This window comes from Papio anubis, chromosome 2, assembly GCF_008728515.1.
Source record: "Papio anubis isolate 15944 chromosome 2, Panubis1.0, whole genome shotgun sequence".
Lineage (NCBI taxonomy): Eukaryota > Metazoa > Chordata > Mammalia > Primates > Cercopithecidae > Papio > Papio anubis.
The window spans coordinates 104,465,573-104,481,616 of record NC_044977.1 but is presented as its reverse complement, the minus strand read 5'-3'; the positions used below and the strand labels follow the sequence as shown (position 1 = coordinate 104,481,616).

General features: G+C 42.0%; 1 protein-coding gene across 12 annotated transcripts in view; it reads right to left on the bottom strand.

Moving 5' to 3' along the window:
- The window catches only part of DGKG (diacylglycerol kinase gamma), a 213,484-nt gene that overhangs the window by 161,527 nt on the left and 35,913 nt on the right, over positions 1-16,044 (bottom strand). For all 12 annotated transcript variants that reach the window (XR_001899900.3, XR_002520454.2, XM_003894703.4 and 9 more), the window contains exon 2: positions 9,891-10,205. Coding sequence is in view for 10 of the 12 variants with exons in the window: in XM_003894703.4 (XP_003894752.2) it covers positions 9,891-9,957 (67 nt within the window). In the remaining 2 variants the exon portion in view is untranslated. The remainder of the gene's footprint in view (positions 1-9,890; positions 10,206-16,044) is intronic.

Genomic DNA, 16,044 nt, shown 5'->3' with positions numbered 1-16,044 from the left:
CTAACATAAAGAAAGGTATAATTAAGGGTGACACAATGATATGAAGTTCTATGAAACACCAAGTGGGGAAGAAGGAAAATTAAGATGAAAGTGGGATGGGGTGGGAACTGAGGCTGCCCTATAAAGGAGGTAGCACTTGAGCTGAGGCATAAAGAATTGGATAAGGTTTATAAAGGCAGATATGAAGTGGAAAGGGTATTCTCGGAAGAGCCCAAGGGAGCAATAGTGCAGAGATGGGCACCACAGAACGTTTAGGACAAGTTAGAACCAGAGAGTTGTTTGTGGCTGGATTTGTGGGGGGTCTTGAATGTAGAGTTAAGAACATTGATTTGAAATGGTTAAAGATTTATTTGCGTGGTGAAATCATATAACCAGCTCTCTGTTTTCTAAAGACCACTCTGGAAACAGGATAAAAGAGAAGTTAGAATGAGACCAGAGCTCAGTTAACATTACACATATATTCAAGTTATTCCACAAGCAGCTTAATTATTTAGGAAAACAAATCCTACACATTAGAATTTATTTTAATGGGAGGTTTTAAACTCAGCTAAAATGTCTAAATTAAAAAAAATAAAAATTTGAGAACATGGGTACCCTTGGTGTGACTTCTGGAAGAAGAGTGTAGAGTTAGCATTTTGATTGAGAACCAATGGAGTAATTTCAATTGAATGTATGATATTTTGATGTTCTCATCTCATTTTAGATATTACACCATTCATTGTAGCAGAATTCCTTTGATTCTAAAGTGCTGCTGCTCTATTTTCAAAATCCTGTTTTATATTTAAATATGTGATATATATACACACACATAAATTCATCATATGTTCACATAAAATAAACAGAGGTTTTAAAAAGAAAAAATAGGGAAGACATTTATTTTAAGATATCTGATTAATAGCTTGAAATTAAATAAATAAAAAAAGCACAACAACAAGCCAAGAGATTTCTAACTAGCTTTCCATGAGATGGATTACTCGTCACATATTTACTTCAATTTGCTTTGTGGGCTTTCATAGGCTTATAGCATCAATACCCTTTAAAAAAGGGAATCAACCTAATTCTCAAATTTGGGACACATTACTTTCTCCTTGGATGTCCTCATATAATTTATAACAGTTTTCTTCTGAATAGATTTCTGTGTTGGGTTTCTTTTTCCATGAGGAGTAAGTAGGTATTATGCATGACTAATCTACTTCAGTGACAGCTGCTTTATTCTGTTTCATCTTAAGACAGAAAAGAATAATGAGGAAATAGCATTCCTTGGTCTTATTTTAGGTGTCATCTGTGGGTCCAATAGCATAACCTCACAGAAAATTCCTTTGTCAAAGCCTTTACCATAATACCAGCACTAGATTCAGAGGACACCACGTTCCATTTCTGACTGTACAAAATAGGGCCATTTCTACAGCTCTTTGTAACAATTACCATTTTGTGGAGTGCTTGTGATATGCTAGATGCTGTCCTAGTCACCTTACATATTTTATTTAAATCCCCACAACTACCCTCTAATGTAATAATTATCCTTATTGTAGAGAAGAAATTGAGGCTTATGGAATTTAAGTGATTCTTTCAAGGAGACTCAGCTCGTAAGTCACACTTTTTAAATATTTCTAAATAATGGGCCATGGTTATGAGATTCACTGGATACTTGAACACTGGCAAGTTAGAAGCCAGGACTCCTCCTCTATGAAAGTGGCTCTCAAGCCTGCCTGCATGTTGAAATCACCTGGAGAGCTCTATACACACTGTAACCCAAGTCTTACCCCAGGTGAATTAAGTCAGCATTTCTTGAGGAACCCAGGACACAGTAAAATTTAAAAGCTTCCTGGAATTCAGATGTACAGTCAAGGTTGAGGACTGCCATTCTAGGACATGATTTTATTGTTGTAAATGAGGACTGTCTTAAAAAGCCCCTGAACTTGAATACTTATTGCCAAGGGAATAAAAAGCTTATAACTGCTAAATTTAATATTGCTGTGCTTGGCAGACGTTATCTATTGTTTAAGTGGACAACACCAAAGAACTCTATCCCAACTTGTTCAGCTGCTTGGCAAGGTAGAGGTATGTTTTGCGTTAACCCAGACTGTCAGGACTATCCACATGGAATTCTATCCTAAATCGGGTGTTCAGAAAGTTTTTCTCTTTGATCAAGGTTACCAGTGCCCTAAGAAGTTTTCAGTCCAAAATTGTCTTGTATACTTTATGTGCCAAGAACTCTGGGACCTAAACCAAGCACTGTTCCTAGTGTTCGAGCAAATTCAAAGCCTTTTAAAGGGAAAAATTTGGCCCCACACACAGACACCTTTGTTGCCTTGTTGGTGTGGGACAGGGATGCGTTCCATCTGAACAAGCAGACAAATCAGAGACTTCAGTGTTTACAGCAGAATATTAGTTGTGCTGCCAGGACTAGACCCCAAAGTTTATAGTCTGTTGTCTAGTTAAGAACACAGAGTATTTGAGCATTAGATCATTAAACTGTTAAACTTTGAAAGAACTATAAATCAACATTTTCAAAAGTGAATCTGAAAATCCATATATGAGAGTGGAATTCTAAGGTACATGATAACTCTCCATTCCTCAAAATTCTCCATGAGCTTCTCAAACTGTAATGCGCATATGAGTCACATTGGGATCCGGTGAAAATGCAGATTCTGTAGGACTGGACCACAGCCTGAGATTCTACATTCTGAATAAGATCCTAAGTGACACCAATTTTGCAGGTTCATGGACCTCACTTGATATGCTCTAAGCAATGTGCCTGTGGATCTGGAGCTGACTGCTGAGGCTTGCCCGTCGCAACCCAGAAAAGACCATGATGCCGAGGACAAAGGAACATATTCCATGGAGTAGAAAGACCATAAGTGGTGGGCAGGGGGAGTCTCTGAGATGAGTGGAAGAGAAAGTTGGCACATGAGCAAAAAAATAAAATCTAGATTTTCCTTCTTCCAGTGAAGGCTGGAATGTATGAATACATTTTCTAATTACTCTAGGAAGTTATACAGTGAGATGCACAACAACAAGAGCAGAGTTTTCTAAGGGTCCTGAAAAATGTCAAAACAGAAGGGCCAGGGCCAGGAGCACTGGATCAAAAGGCCCACCTCTTCAGCCAGCTGGAGTCAGGCCTCAGAGCAGCACGTGGGAAGCACAGGGGAGAAGCCCAGCTTCATAAGCACGAATATACTTGCTACACACATGTTCTCCCACCTAAACTTTGTTTCTTGTTCACTGTTCATCCCCAACATGCAACCCATTGCCTGGCAAAAAAAATAGATATTCAGGAAAGATCTATTGAATAAATGAAGGCTAGCAAAGGGATTGAGCTGGTCACACTTGTCCCACGTGTCTTATATTCCCAGGGGCATAGAAAGAAAAGGTAGACTAGTGGTTCTCAACCTTGGCTGCTTATTGAAATCACTTGGGGGGCTTTAAAAAATACTGATGCCCAGGCCCCATGTCTACAAACTGTGATTAAATGATCTGGAAGGTGTGGGCAGAACACTGGAAGTATTCAAAGCCTTCCATGTGATTTGAACGTGAGCCAAGGCTGAGGACCACTGACCTGTGGAAGCGATGGCTCTGCCACAGATGTTACATATGACATAATAAGAAAAGACTTTATATGGAGGCAGAGGGAATTGGGGTCAGTAACAAGAAAATGCTTTTTGAGACAATTTTTTTGTCATCATAAATGATCTGAATGACTGGTATGGCTTATTTGTGTAAGTAAAATTTGTATTGCTAGAACATTTTATCACCTTTTCTCCAAATAATTTGGCCTCATCGGTCATATTTCAAGTGAAGGTGGAGGAGTGGATCAGACAACTTGGGCCATCTTGCAACTGAAAGTGTGGTCCCTGGACCAGCAGCATCAGCATCGCCTGGAAGCTTGCTAGAAAAGCAGAATCTCAGCAGTACCCCAGACCTACCGATTCACAATCTGCATTTCAACAGCTCTCCGGGAGATTCATGTGTACATTAAGCGTTGAGAGCTATTGTTCCATAGAAATTCCTCCCTGTCCATAGATTCTGTGACTCCTGGTGGGCAGAGTCCTCCTCATCGTTAAAGGAAAAAAAGATCTGTCATGCGGAAACACATATTGGTGAGAAATAGTTACAGCTATATCCTTCCAAGATAGAAGCAATGAGATATGACTCTTCATGGGTCCAGGACTTCATGAGCATTTGATCAAGCCTCACTCTACTGGCCAGCATAAATAGCGAGGTTTTAGTGACAGAACATTTACTTAGAGCCTTCTATTGTTCTACAAATCAGCCCTAAATATGTTCTCTGACTCTAACAGTTTTGTATTTTGAATTGTACCCACATCTTAAAGTCAGAAACTTTGCCATAATCTGATTCGAATGAAATATATTTCCTAATAGCATAATTTATGGATTGATTCTCTTTAATGACATCTTAACATTTTGCTTTAATGTAATTTATTTGACACATACATATCTGCATGCACACACACACGCACACACACACATACACATACATACATTAATGTATGTTTGAAGATTGAGCTCCAGTGGGTACTTTTCATTTAATTTGTTGTTGCTGAATTGAAGCAAACGAGTTTGTACTAGAATTGAGAGATTTTTGGTTCTAATTTTTATTTTACCATTGATCTTCTGTATGACCTTGGGCAAGTCACTGAGCCATTCTGGACTTGGTAGTCTCATTTTTAAAATGTGCAATGCTTGGCATTGATGATGGTTAAGATTTTTCCCAACTTTAAAAATTCTGGCCGAGTGCGGTGGCTCATGCCTGAAGTCCCAGCACTTTGGGAGGTCGAGGCGGGTGGATCACCTGAGGTCAGGAGTTCGAGACCAGTCTGGCCAACATGGTGAAACCTCGTCTCTACTAAAAATACAAAAATTAGCTTGGCGTGGTGTTGGGTGCCTATAATCCCAGTTACTTGGGAGTCTGAGGCAGGAGAAATGCTTGAACCTGGGAGGCAGAGGTTGCGGTGAGCCGAGATCACGCCACTGCACTCTAGGCTTGGAGACAGAGTGAGACTCTGTCTCAAAAAAAAAAAAAAAAAAAAAAAAAAAGTTCTACACAGTCCAAGTAACTGCTGGCTGATGTAGGAAATGTTTGGTTTAGTTTCTTAGAGAATTAAAAATTTAATGGATGCTTCATCAGTTGTTTTCCTTTTTTTCTCTTTCTGAATAAATGAATAGTTTCTGTCCTTGATGCATCATGGAACTTTTAAGGAATTAACAAAAAATTGAAAAAAAAAATGCCCACCCTCTACTGGCCACCAGTAATTCTTGTTAGGAAGAGGGTCAGTAGGGGGTATCCCCACATGCACACATCTTCTGTGGTAGAAATCTATTTAAATATAGAAACCAAGTATTGGAAGAGCTAATGAAGGTCGTTTAATCAACCAGATGACTAAAGCTCTTATCTCCCCTATAGTGTGTCAACTAACTCTCTGTCCAGACAGTTCCAGGGAAAGGAAACCCAGTCATTTTTAAGTCAATTTGATTCCAGTTTGGGCAGGTTTGACCACTAGGAATTAATGTATTCCACACTTTAAAGACTTCCTATAACTTCCTCCCATTAGTCCTAGGGTTACCTCTTGAAGTCATTCAAAATTAACTTCACACCTCTTCCCACAACAGAACTGAGCTATTTTAATACAACGAGCTCTTCTTCACCTTTCCCTTCCCTTCTCCAACAAATATGCACAGTATCTTCATTTCTCCATAATGTGGCTGTGAAGTCTCTCACCAACTCTCAAACAAGTTCCAGGTTGTCCATGTCCATTGTAAACCATAGCGACCATAAATAAATTCAGTCCTCTAGAGAGGTCTGATGGTCTATCAGGGTAGGCTAGAATGTGGATATCAGTTTGCCTTACTAGGCACTATGAGTCTATGAATACAGCCTAAGATTGCAATGACTGGTTTGGTTAGATGAAATAGTACAAATGTAGTAAAAAAAATCTCTGCAACCGCTAAAAGCTATGCTTCTGAAGAGTACAGAATGATGTGGGAATGACTCATGATTGATCTTGTGTGCTAGCCAGTTTCCAAAGATGGCTGCCATGAATTCTTTCTGTCCCTATGTGAGTCCCTCCTCCCTGAGATGTGGAGTCTATTCCTCTACTTCACTGAATGTGAGCCAGGCCTGTGACTGCACTGACCAATGGAATGTGGAGGGAGTTCCATTCTAGGATCTCTGATCCCAGGTGCTAAAAAGATCTGACAGCAGCTTCTTTTGTGCTCTTGGAGCCCTGAGTTGCCATGTTAGATTTCCAGATTATCCTGCTGAAAAGAAAGGCCATATGGAGAGGCCCTGAGAGACAAGAAAGTGCTGGAGAAACAGGTTCCATGAAGGAACACTGAGGTCCCACCATGTGAGTGAACGAGCCATATTGGATGGTCTAAGTCCTCACTTGTTTGAGATCTCCCGCCTGAAGGTCTAAACACAGTGGAGCAGAGATGAGTCATGCCCACCATGTCTGCCTAGGTTCCTGACCCACAGAATCATGGGAAACCAAAATGGTGGTTGTTTCAGCACACAAGTTTTGAAGTTGTTTTGATGTTGCAATAGGTAACTGAAACATATTGTTAAGGAGAAGAAAACAGCATACAAAATAGTACAGCATGCATATTCTCAAGTTTGTTTTACATATGTAAGTTGTATATGTGTATATACGTATATGTGCATGTATATTTTAATATTTATTTTTATACTTACATTTATACATAAACATGCCAGTGCTGGTTATCACTGGAAAATAGAATCATGGTTGGCTTTAAATTTCATTGTTTTATAATATAAATTTCTTAATATCACATTAGTTCTTTTGGTAAGTACTTTACATCGTAGACTGACAGCAAACTTACAGTCAGCTATATGTGTGTGTGTCTATGTGTCTGTGTGTATATGTATGTATGTATACATACAAAGTAAATATACATGCTTCCAAGAGCAGTTTTAAGATGCCCCACCCCCACCCTATAGAAGGTCACCAGAGAAGGCGCCAACCTTACACTATACAAGTGGAAAATACCAAGAGCCTCTCCTACCTGGTAACCCCACTGGAGAAAGTTCTCAATTCTCAGGCTGTACACTTCATTATTTTGTTATTGTAGAGCTCCTGTTTATGTGGTTATGGAAGAGTGGTTGCTATGGCAATGCAATCCGACTGAACACCAGAATGTGTCTAAAATTGGTGGGAATGACTTTTTCAGGGTTTTCTCTGAGGATTAATCATTTTGTAAGAATTGTATCTTTTTTTCCTCTCCTGTTTGAACAACAGTAGCAGAGTGCCTCATCCAGTCTCCCGACATGGACAACACGAGCAAGTGTCAGAGAAGGACACAGGTAAATGTTTAAAGAAAAGGCCCAACCCCAAAAGAACCCTCTCCTACTGAATACTCTGGTTCCTTTTCATCCCTCTGCCTGCTCAGTGGCTTTGCTGCATCTGGAGCCCCTTCTCACCTTCACGCCCTCCATGCTGCACCCTTTTCCACCTACTTGTCTTTCTGGTTCTTCTCTCTGTGTCTTCTGCTGACCCCTGATAGAGACATACTGTAAGCCTCGTTCTCTAACCTCTTCTTTTCTTTCCTGACATTCCTGCTGTGTGAGTGCCTTCATTCATTTTCTTTCTCTCCTTGCCATCTCCACATGTAATTCCCAAGTCAGAGCTATGGACTGACCCCTCATTTCCACTCAAATCCCATTACATACCCTCCTGGGGCCTGCAGGACATATTGCTTAGAAAGCAAGATTCCCCAGGATGGGGTCCTACTTTCCTTTCTAGTTCTTCCCCCAACACTACTGATACCACCACCAACACAAGCTCTGGGATCCCAGCCTGGGAGCTGCTTGCAGTTCTTGGAAGCTCCTATGATATCCTCCTCCCTGCCCTGCCCTTGCCCAAGCCACGTCCTCTGCCCAGAACACCCTTCTCCCTCCCTCCCCATACAGTTCCTGGAGTCTGGAAACAATGCGTGCATCAGGAAGCCTCCCACTAGGCTGAGCTGGGCCTTCTCCTTCCATGCTGCCCACTTCTGGGCCTTCTCCTCTCACGCTGCCCACTTCTGACCACCGGCTATACTGCAACACCCTTGCTTGAGTCCTGTTTGTCTTCCTCTGTGAGGCAGTGATCTCTTTGAGGGCAGGAACTGTGTCTCATTTATTGCTGGATCCCTGGAGCCTGGCACATAGAAAGGCATAGTGGATGTGTTATCACCATCTCAAAATCAACATTCCCAAACATTCCCCATCAGCCCTGCATCCTGATGTCATTTTCTACAGATTCAGTCTGCAAGGTATCTTTGATGACTTTCTTTTGTTCTATATGTGTTGATGGTATTTCCACCACAGTTTCCCACGAATTAGCATTTGTTCATGGCCACGCTCACCATCTTAGCCTAGCTCTTTGGCTCAGACTAGATTTCCTCCAAAGGATCCTGCCCAATTCCCTGGCCTGGAAACTGCCTGATCCAAGCCACCCTGCATACAGTCTCCAGATTCCTGGCTCTAAATTTTGCCCACACTTTGACACGCAAGGCCTAAGGCCTTCTGCTATCCCCATGCCTCCTTATGTCCTCCTCATTCTCTGCGCCTTCTCACCATCCAGCCCAGAAGCTCTCCTTAACCATCCCTGCACACTACAGGAATGCATAGTGGGTGTGTTATCGCCATCTCAAAATCAACATTCCTAAACATTCCTTTTGCTTCCATCATTCCCCTTCCATCTACTGCTCACATTTTAAACCTCTTTCCTCCATGGAGTTTATCCAGCTAAACCCTCTGTTATCGGTTCAACTGTGCCCCAAACCTCATATTTATGTGTTAAAGTTCTATCCCTCAATAACTCAGGATGTAACCTTATTTGGGTGGTTGCAGATGTAATTAGTTAAGATGAAGTCATGACTGACTGAATAGGCGGGTCCAGGCCAATAAGGTTGTGTGCCTAGGATAGGGGGATCTTTGGACACAGAGATATGCACACAGGGAGAATGTCATGTGAGGGCATGCAGGGAGAATATGGCCATCCACAAGCCAAAAACACAGCCCTGGGATGGATCCCTTCTCCACAACTCTCAGAAGGAGCCAGAGCCGCTAACTCCTTGATTGTGGATTGAACCAAGTAGCAAAGTATAATACAACCCCCATACCAGTTTCCCTTGGTTTTTGATTCCCTTCTCATTTCTATGCTTAGTTTAGCCAGCTCTACCAGAGCTGTTTGCCTGCAGCCTTAAAGCTGTTCTCTGTGTCACGAGCACATTTCTGATTCCCTAAAAAGATTCTGATTCCTCAAGGGTAGGCATCCCCTTTGTGCTTCTTGTTTTTCTTCCTTCCTGGGAAGGCCTTCCCTTCCCAGAACAAAGTCAAGAAAGAAACACACATCAGCATTCAGCAACTTACTGCAAGAAGGCCTTGGTTCCAAATGCAGGAATATATTACAGTAAACAATTGAGTAACGTAGCCATGCAGCATGCAGCCCTTCAAAACTATGCTCTAAAGAGGCCTTAATGATGTGAGAAAATACATACGATACATTAGGTGAGAAATGCAGGCTTAACGAAGGGTGTATACAGTGTGAGCTCAACGGTGTAAGGCAAAATGCACAGCAGGGAAGTGCTCTAAGATGTTTGTAGTGTTGTCAGGGATTTTTAACCTACTCTATTTTTTTCCATGTATATTCCAAATTTCTATGGTGAGCACGTAGTATTTACTGAGCCTAAAGATAATTGTGTTTTTATGTTAAATACACTAATTCTGTGTTTATAAGGAAATATAAGCCATCAGGCCCGACATCGTTCTTTGTGGCTTTGCAATGATAATATTACTGGGCTTTCCAGAAATGATGTCTCCAGCCAAGAAGAAATCCTGTCCCAGGTCTGTCCATGCATTTACTCACATTCTGAATATTTCTGCAGCTGGTCAAATTCTTCCGGAGTGAGGGAGACCCACCGTTCTTCACCCATTTTTAAACTTGGCGTGAGTGGCTAAAGGGCAGGGATGGAGTTTTGTTCGCTAGGCTGAAGTGGAGGCCCAGCCAAGGGCTTGGCTCATTGCAGATTTGCGATGTAAGTCTTTCAGGAGACTTCTGGGAGCACTCAAGTGTACACAGCAGCAGCAGGCGCCTCTCAGAAGATGAGACAAGATCTCTGCTATTCCTTAGGCAACATCCTCCTGTCTGTATTCAAGGTAAATTCAGAAGTCCTGGCTCTTCCTAGGTAGAAGCAAAAAAGACATTGTAAATGAGAGTGTTAAAAAAAAAAGGCCTGAATTTTCTTTGCTGAAAGATCTACAGGGAACAATGGTTCAATGGTTCTCAAGGATGGTTCTCCCCTCAGAGAGGTCTGAAGAGGGGATAACGACAGTTGTCTGGCTGGGAGTGAGTGTTGAGGGGCAAGCTGTGGCCTGTATGAACAGGTGGGCCATACTACTCAGCTCTGGGAAATGTTCAATGTGTCACATGAGAGGTGGTATTAGGGCTGCCTAAGGGCATCCTCAGGGCATAAAAATGCCTTAGGCTCTTGGGTGCCTCATGAGTAATTACAGGAACAGGAGCCTATGCAGCCATTCTCTCCTCCACTGATTTCCAAATTCCACCGTGATAGCTCTGGTGAGCCATTTTGGAACACCCCCAAGACTGGCTAACATCTAGTGACTGAAGCAATTCTCTGTCCTCTTAGAGTCATAAAAAAGGGAGTTAGAGGGATGGGCTGCTGGCCTCAATGAGGCAGGGAAATGGGGATGGATTCAAAAAAACACTGAGTATCATTTCCTTTGAGCCTCTCGTACTGTGGGTCATTAAATCAGTTTTGTGGTTGTGAAATTGATGTAATGAGTCACAACAAGCATGCAAACACATGAAACGGAATAGGATAGAATGAGATGGAGCTGAAAATACTAGAGTGCATCTACCATAGTAAGGGGACGTATTATGTCATAGGCTTTTCCTTCAGCTATACACCCATGGTTATACTGATCATATTGTGAAGTGTCTTTCTTATTCTCAGTTGAGGTTACAAACATGGTTGGGAAGCCACCAACCTAAAAAGGTGAGAAATAAAGACCAATTGAAACACAGGCTCTAATGCTGCCAAAGAACAAGCCCAGTTTTAATAAAACAGGATCCATCCTGTGGCCAACTGCAAGGCAAGTCTGGGGTGCCTGGAGCATATGAGCAGTGCTGGATGAGATGACCAAGTTGGGAGGCATATATGGACCATTCTCTGGGGAAGTGTGTAGACTGGTTGTTTTGGACCTGGAGAGTGAACGAGAGCTGAGGGAAGATGCCGGAGAGAGAGAGAGATTCTAGCTTTATAAAGAAGACCTTCCATTAACCAGAATGCATGGCAAGGAAATGAGATACCCACATTCCTGGGGACATTAAGTTCTAGTTTCTCTCCTTGAAAGTCCAACTCTCTCCTTAATCTAGCCAGCTCGACTCTGCTCCTTGGCACTTGCTGCTGTCGAGGTCATCAGTGACCTAATTGCCAAATTCAACAGGCACCTTTCAGTCCTTCCTCACATCGTTTCTCTCTCTGCAGTCTTTGCTATGGCACGAAACTTCCACCTTGAAACTCTTATCTTTCTGGGTGTTTCTTCTCAGTCTCCTTCAGCCTCTTCTTTTGCCATCTTTAAATATTGAAATGTTTCCACAGCAAAGACATAGAATCAGCCTAAAGGTCTATCAATGGAAGACTGGATAAAGGAAATGTGGTACATACACACCATGGAATACTACACAGCCATAAAAAAGAATGAGATCCTGTTCCTTGCAGCAGCATGGATGGAGCTGGAGGACATTATCCTAAGTGAACAAATGCAGGAACAGAAATGCAGATACAGCACATCCTCACTTATAAGTGGGAGCTGAACATTGAGAACACAGGGATACAAAGAAAGGAACAATAGGTCCTGGGGCCTACTTGAAGGTGGAGGATGGGAGGAGGGAGAGAACTGAAAAACTACCTACTGGATACTATGCTTATTACCTGAGTGACAAAATAATCTGTTCACCAAACCCCCGTGACATGCGATTTACCTATATAACAAACCTGCACACATACCCCTGAACCTAAAATACAAGTTAAAGAAAAAATTGGTGCTTCCAAAGTCCGGTCCTCAGCCCTCTTCTCACTCTACATCCCTTCCCTGATGGATCTCATCCACCTCCAAGTTTTAATGACCCCCCGCATGCTGCGGCAGCCCTGAGCTCTCTCCTTGGTCTGAATCTGAATATTCAGATATTCAGATGCCTTAATCCAGATCTGAATATCCAACCATCTACTGCGACTCCCTTCTGTGTCCCAAACCATCCCTGATCTGCACCTTCCAGTGTCCCCAGCCGCTCGGATTATGCCCAAGAGAAACCAGTGCCCAGGTCAGAGGCAGGAGGCTCAGCTAAGCTCCTCCCCTTTTCTCTCCTGCCAAACCCAGGCACTAGCCCCAGAGTTTGACTGTCCACTGTGTGCTCCTTTTTGTCCATCACACCATCTCTGGCATTAACTCAGACCTTCCTTATCCCTTGCCTGGCCTTTGACAGCAGCCACCTGCTGCTCTTCCTGCCTTGCACTTTGTTCTCCCCTTGCTCTGCTCTCTAAATTGCCAACCAGATCACATCTCTCTCAGTAATAAAATTCTTCAGTAGTTTCTACTGCTTGTAGAATAAGATGTAATCTTCTTTTCATGAAACACAAAGCTCTTTATGATCTGGCTCCTGATGATCAATTTAGTATGAAAGTGAGGAGTATCCTTTAGAAATCTTTGCCATCATGCCAGGGAATCTAGCATTGCCACCACTGTCACCGCTGCTGCTGCTGCTATCAATGAATGGACATGTACTTTACACTGTGCTATATGCTTTATATACATTATCTAATTTAGTCCTCTTAATAACATGTAAATTCAATACTGCTCTCTCTGTTTTGCAGATGAGAAAAAAAATGAGGCTAGGTGTTTAGTAAACATGGCGAGAAGAAAGAAGGAGCCACCAGTGCTTCTGTTTAAGAATGTCTCCTACTGGGCACGGCGGTGGCTCATGCCTGTAATCCCAGCACTTTGGGAGGCTGAGGTGGGCGGATCATGAGGTCAGGAGATCGAGACCATCCTGGTCAACATGGTGAAACCCTGTCTCTAATAAAAATACAAAAATTAGCTGGGTGTGGTCGGGCGTGGTGGCTCATGCCTGTAATCCCAGCATTTTGGGAGGCCGAGGTGGGCAGATCACAAGGTCAGGAGATCGAGACCATCCTGGCTAACACGGTGAAACCCCGTCTCTACTAAAAATACAAAAAAAAAAAAAAAAAATCCAGGCGTGGTGGCAGGCGCCTGTAGTCCCAGCTGCGGGGGAGGCTGAGGCTGAAGAATGGCATGAACCCGGGAGGCAGAGCTTGCAGTGAACCGAGATCGCGCTACTGCACTCCAGCCTGGGTGACAGAGCGAGACTCCATCTCAAAATAAATAAATAAATAAAAGAAAAAAAAGAAAAAGAAAAAAGGAAATGATTAAACCATTCACACTTAATGTGGTATGTTTGACCTGGCTTCTGTCAACCTGGCCAACATAGTGAAACCCCATCCCTACTAAATATACAAAAATTAGCCGGGCATGGTGGCGCATGCCTGTAATCCCAGCTACTCGGAAGGCTGAGGGAGGAGAATCGCTTGAACCAGGGAGTCGGAGGTTGCAGTGAGCCCAGATTGCACCACTGCACTCCAGTCTGGCAACAGAGTGAAAGTCTGTCAAAAAAAAAAAAAAAAAAAAAAGAATGCCTCCATTGCCTGGGCATTCTGCACACCTTCAGAAGCACAGAGGGAGATCTAAGAGGACGCAGAGGCACACTGCATGACAGAACAACACTGAACTAAAACCAGAAGGCACAGAATTTGAATCTGGGCTCTGCCCTCTTCTGAGCTATTTCACCCTAGACATATTTTTCATCTCTTGAACTTTGGTTTCTTCATCTAAAACATGAAGATATTAATTAAAAGGCTTACTGGGTTGGTGTTAGGATGAAGTGGGTTAATATATGCAAAAAACATAAAAACAAGATCCCCACCTGGTGCAATGCCTGCACATAGCAAACACTCAATAAATCATTGTTATTATCATCCAGTTACAAATACAACATGTAGCAATGTGGCTTAAACGATCAGCTGAATAAAAAAAACAAACAAAATAACCCCATTAAAAAGTGGGCAAAGGGCACAAACAGACTCTTATCAAAAGAAGACAATACAAGTGGCCAACAAACATGAACAAATGCTCAACGTTGCTAATCATCAGAGAAATGCAAATCAAAACCATGACTATTATTAAAAAGACAAGCAATAACAGATGCTGGTGAGGCTTTGGAGAAAGGGAATGCCTACACATTGCTGCTGGGAATGTAAATTAGTTCAGTCACTGTGGAAAGCAGGTTGATTTCTTAGATAACTTAAAACAGACCTCCCATGCAATGCAGCAATCCCATTAGTGGGTATACATCCAAACAAAAATAAGTAGTTCCACAAAAAAGACACATGCACTCATGTGTTCATCACAGCACTATTCACAGTAGCAAAGACACGGAATCACCCTGGGTGCTCATCAGTGATGGATTGGATAAAGAAAATGTAGTACACATATACTATACAATACTACACAGCCGTAAAAAAAGAATGCAATTGTGTCCTTTGCAGCAACATGGATGCAGCTTGAGGCCATTATCCTACACGAATTAACACAGGAATAGAAAATACCAAATAAAAATACCAAATACCAAATAGAAAATACGTGAAAACCAAACACCACATGTTCTTACTTATAAGTGGGAACTAAACATTGGGTACATATGGACATAAATATGGAAATAACAGACACTGGGGATTACTAGAGGGGCGAGGGGAAAAGGAGCAAAGGTTGAAAAACGGAAAAATTGGATACTATGCTCACTACCTGGGTGATCCGATCATTCATACCCCAAACATCAACATCATGCAATGTACTCAGGTAAAAAACCTGCCCCTGTACCCGCTGAATAATAGTTGAAATTTTAAAAAATCAGCTGACAGTAGTCGAGTAGAAAGTTTCTAGTGTTGTGCCACAGGTTTTGGAACTTGATCTGATACTGCTCCAGGTTGTTGTAATTTTGTAATTACTCATCAAACTCTTATCCACTAGTTTTAGCATCCACTAATGATTCTTGCCTGGATTAATTATTACAATGATATTGATTTTCTAATTCCGTCATTCCCTCTGTATTCGTTAGTTAGGAGTCTATTGTAAGTAAGAGCTTTCCCTTCTTGTTATTTATATCACTTTATATGTATACTATAAAGATAAATTATAAATATATAAAGAATATATATGTGTGTATAAAAACTGCATTTATATATAATATATATTTATTTTCATGGATTCTTATTTTATTCTGTGGATTACAAATCTGTTGCTACCTCAAATTGTTCCAGATTTGATCAGTGGAAACTCAGTCAAGGTGGTGATTTGTTCTTTAGATATATCTCAATCATTTTTTGAGCACATCCTTATTTTCTAGCTCTACAAAATGTTTCAGCCTCATCTTGAACTTCCTCAACTCAAGCGCTAAAATCAGTCATTTCTCTAAGGAGTTCCTTTAGTGAAGAATGACATTTGAAGCCAAGGCTTGGATACCAGGTATGCTCATTGCTGCTGAGGTGTCATTGCTGCTAGGCCCTATCAAGGACAGAGCTAGAAAATAGATGTGTGTACTGGGCATGGTGGCTCACGCCTATGATCCCAGCACTTTTGGAGGCTGAGGCAGAAGGATCACTTGAGCCCGGGAGTTTGAGACCAGCCTGGCCTACATGGTGAAACTCTGTCTCTATTAAAAATACAAAAATTAGCTGGGTGTGGTGGTGCCTGCCTGTAGTCCCAGCTACTCAGGAGGCTGAGGCAGGAGAATCGCTCAAACCTGGGAGGTGGGGGTTGGATGTTGCAGTGAGCCGAGATCGTGCCGCTGTACTCCAGCGTGGGTGACAGAGTGAGACACTGTCTAAAAAAAAATATATGTACACAGATATACACACACATGAACC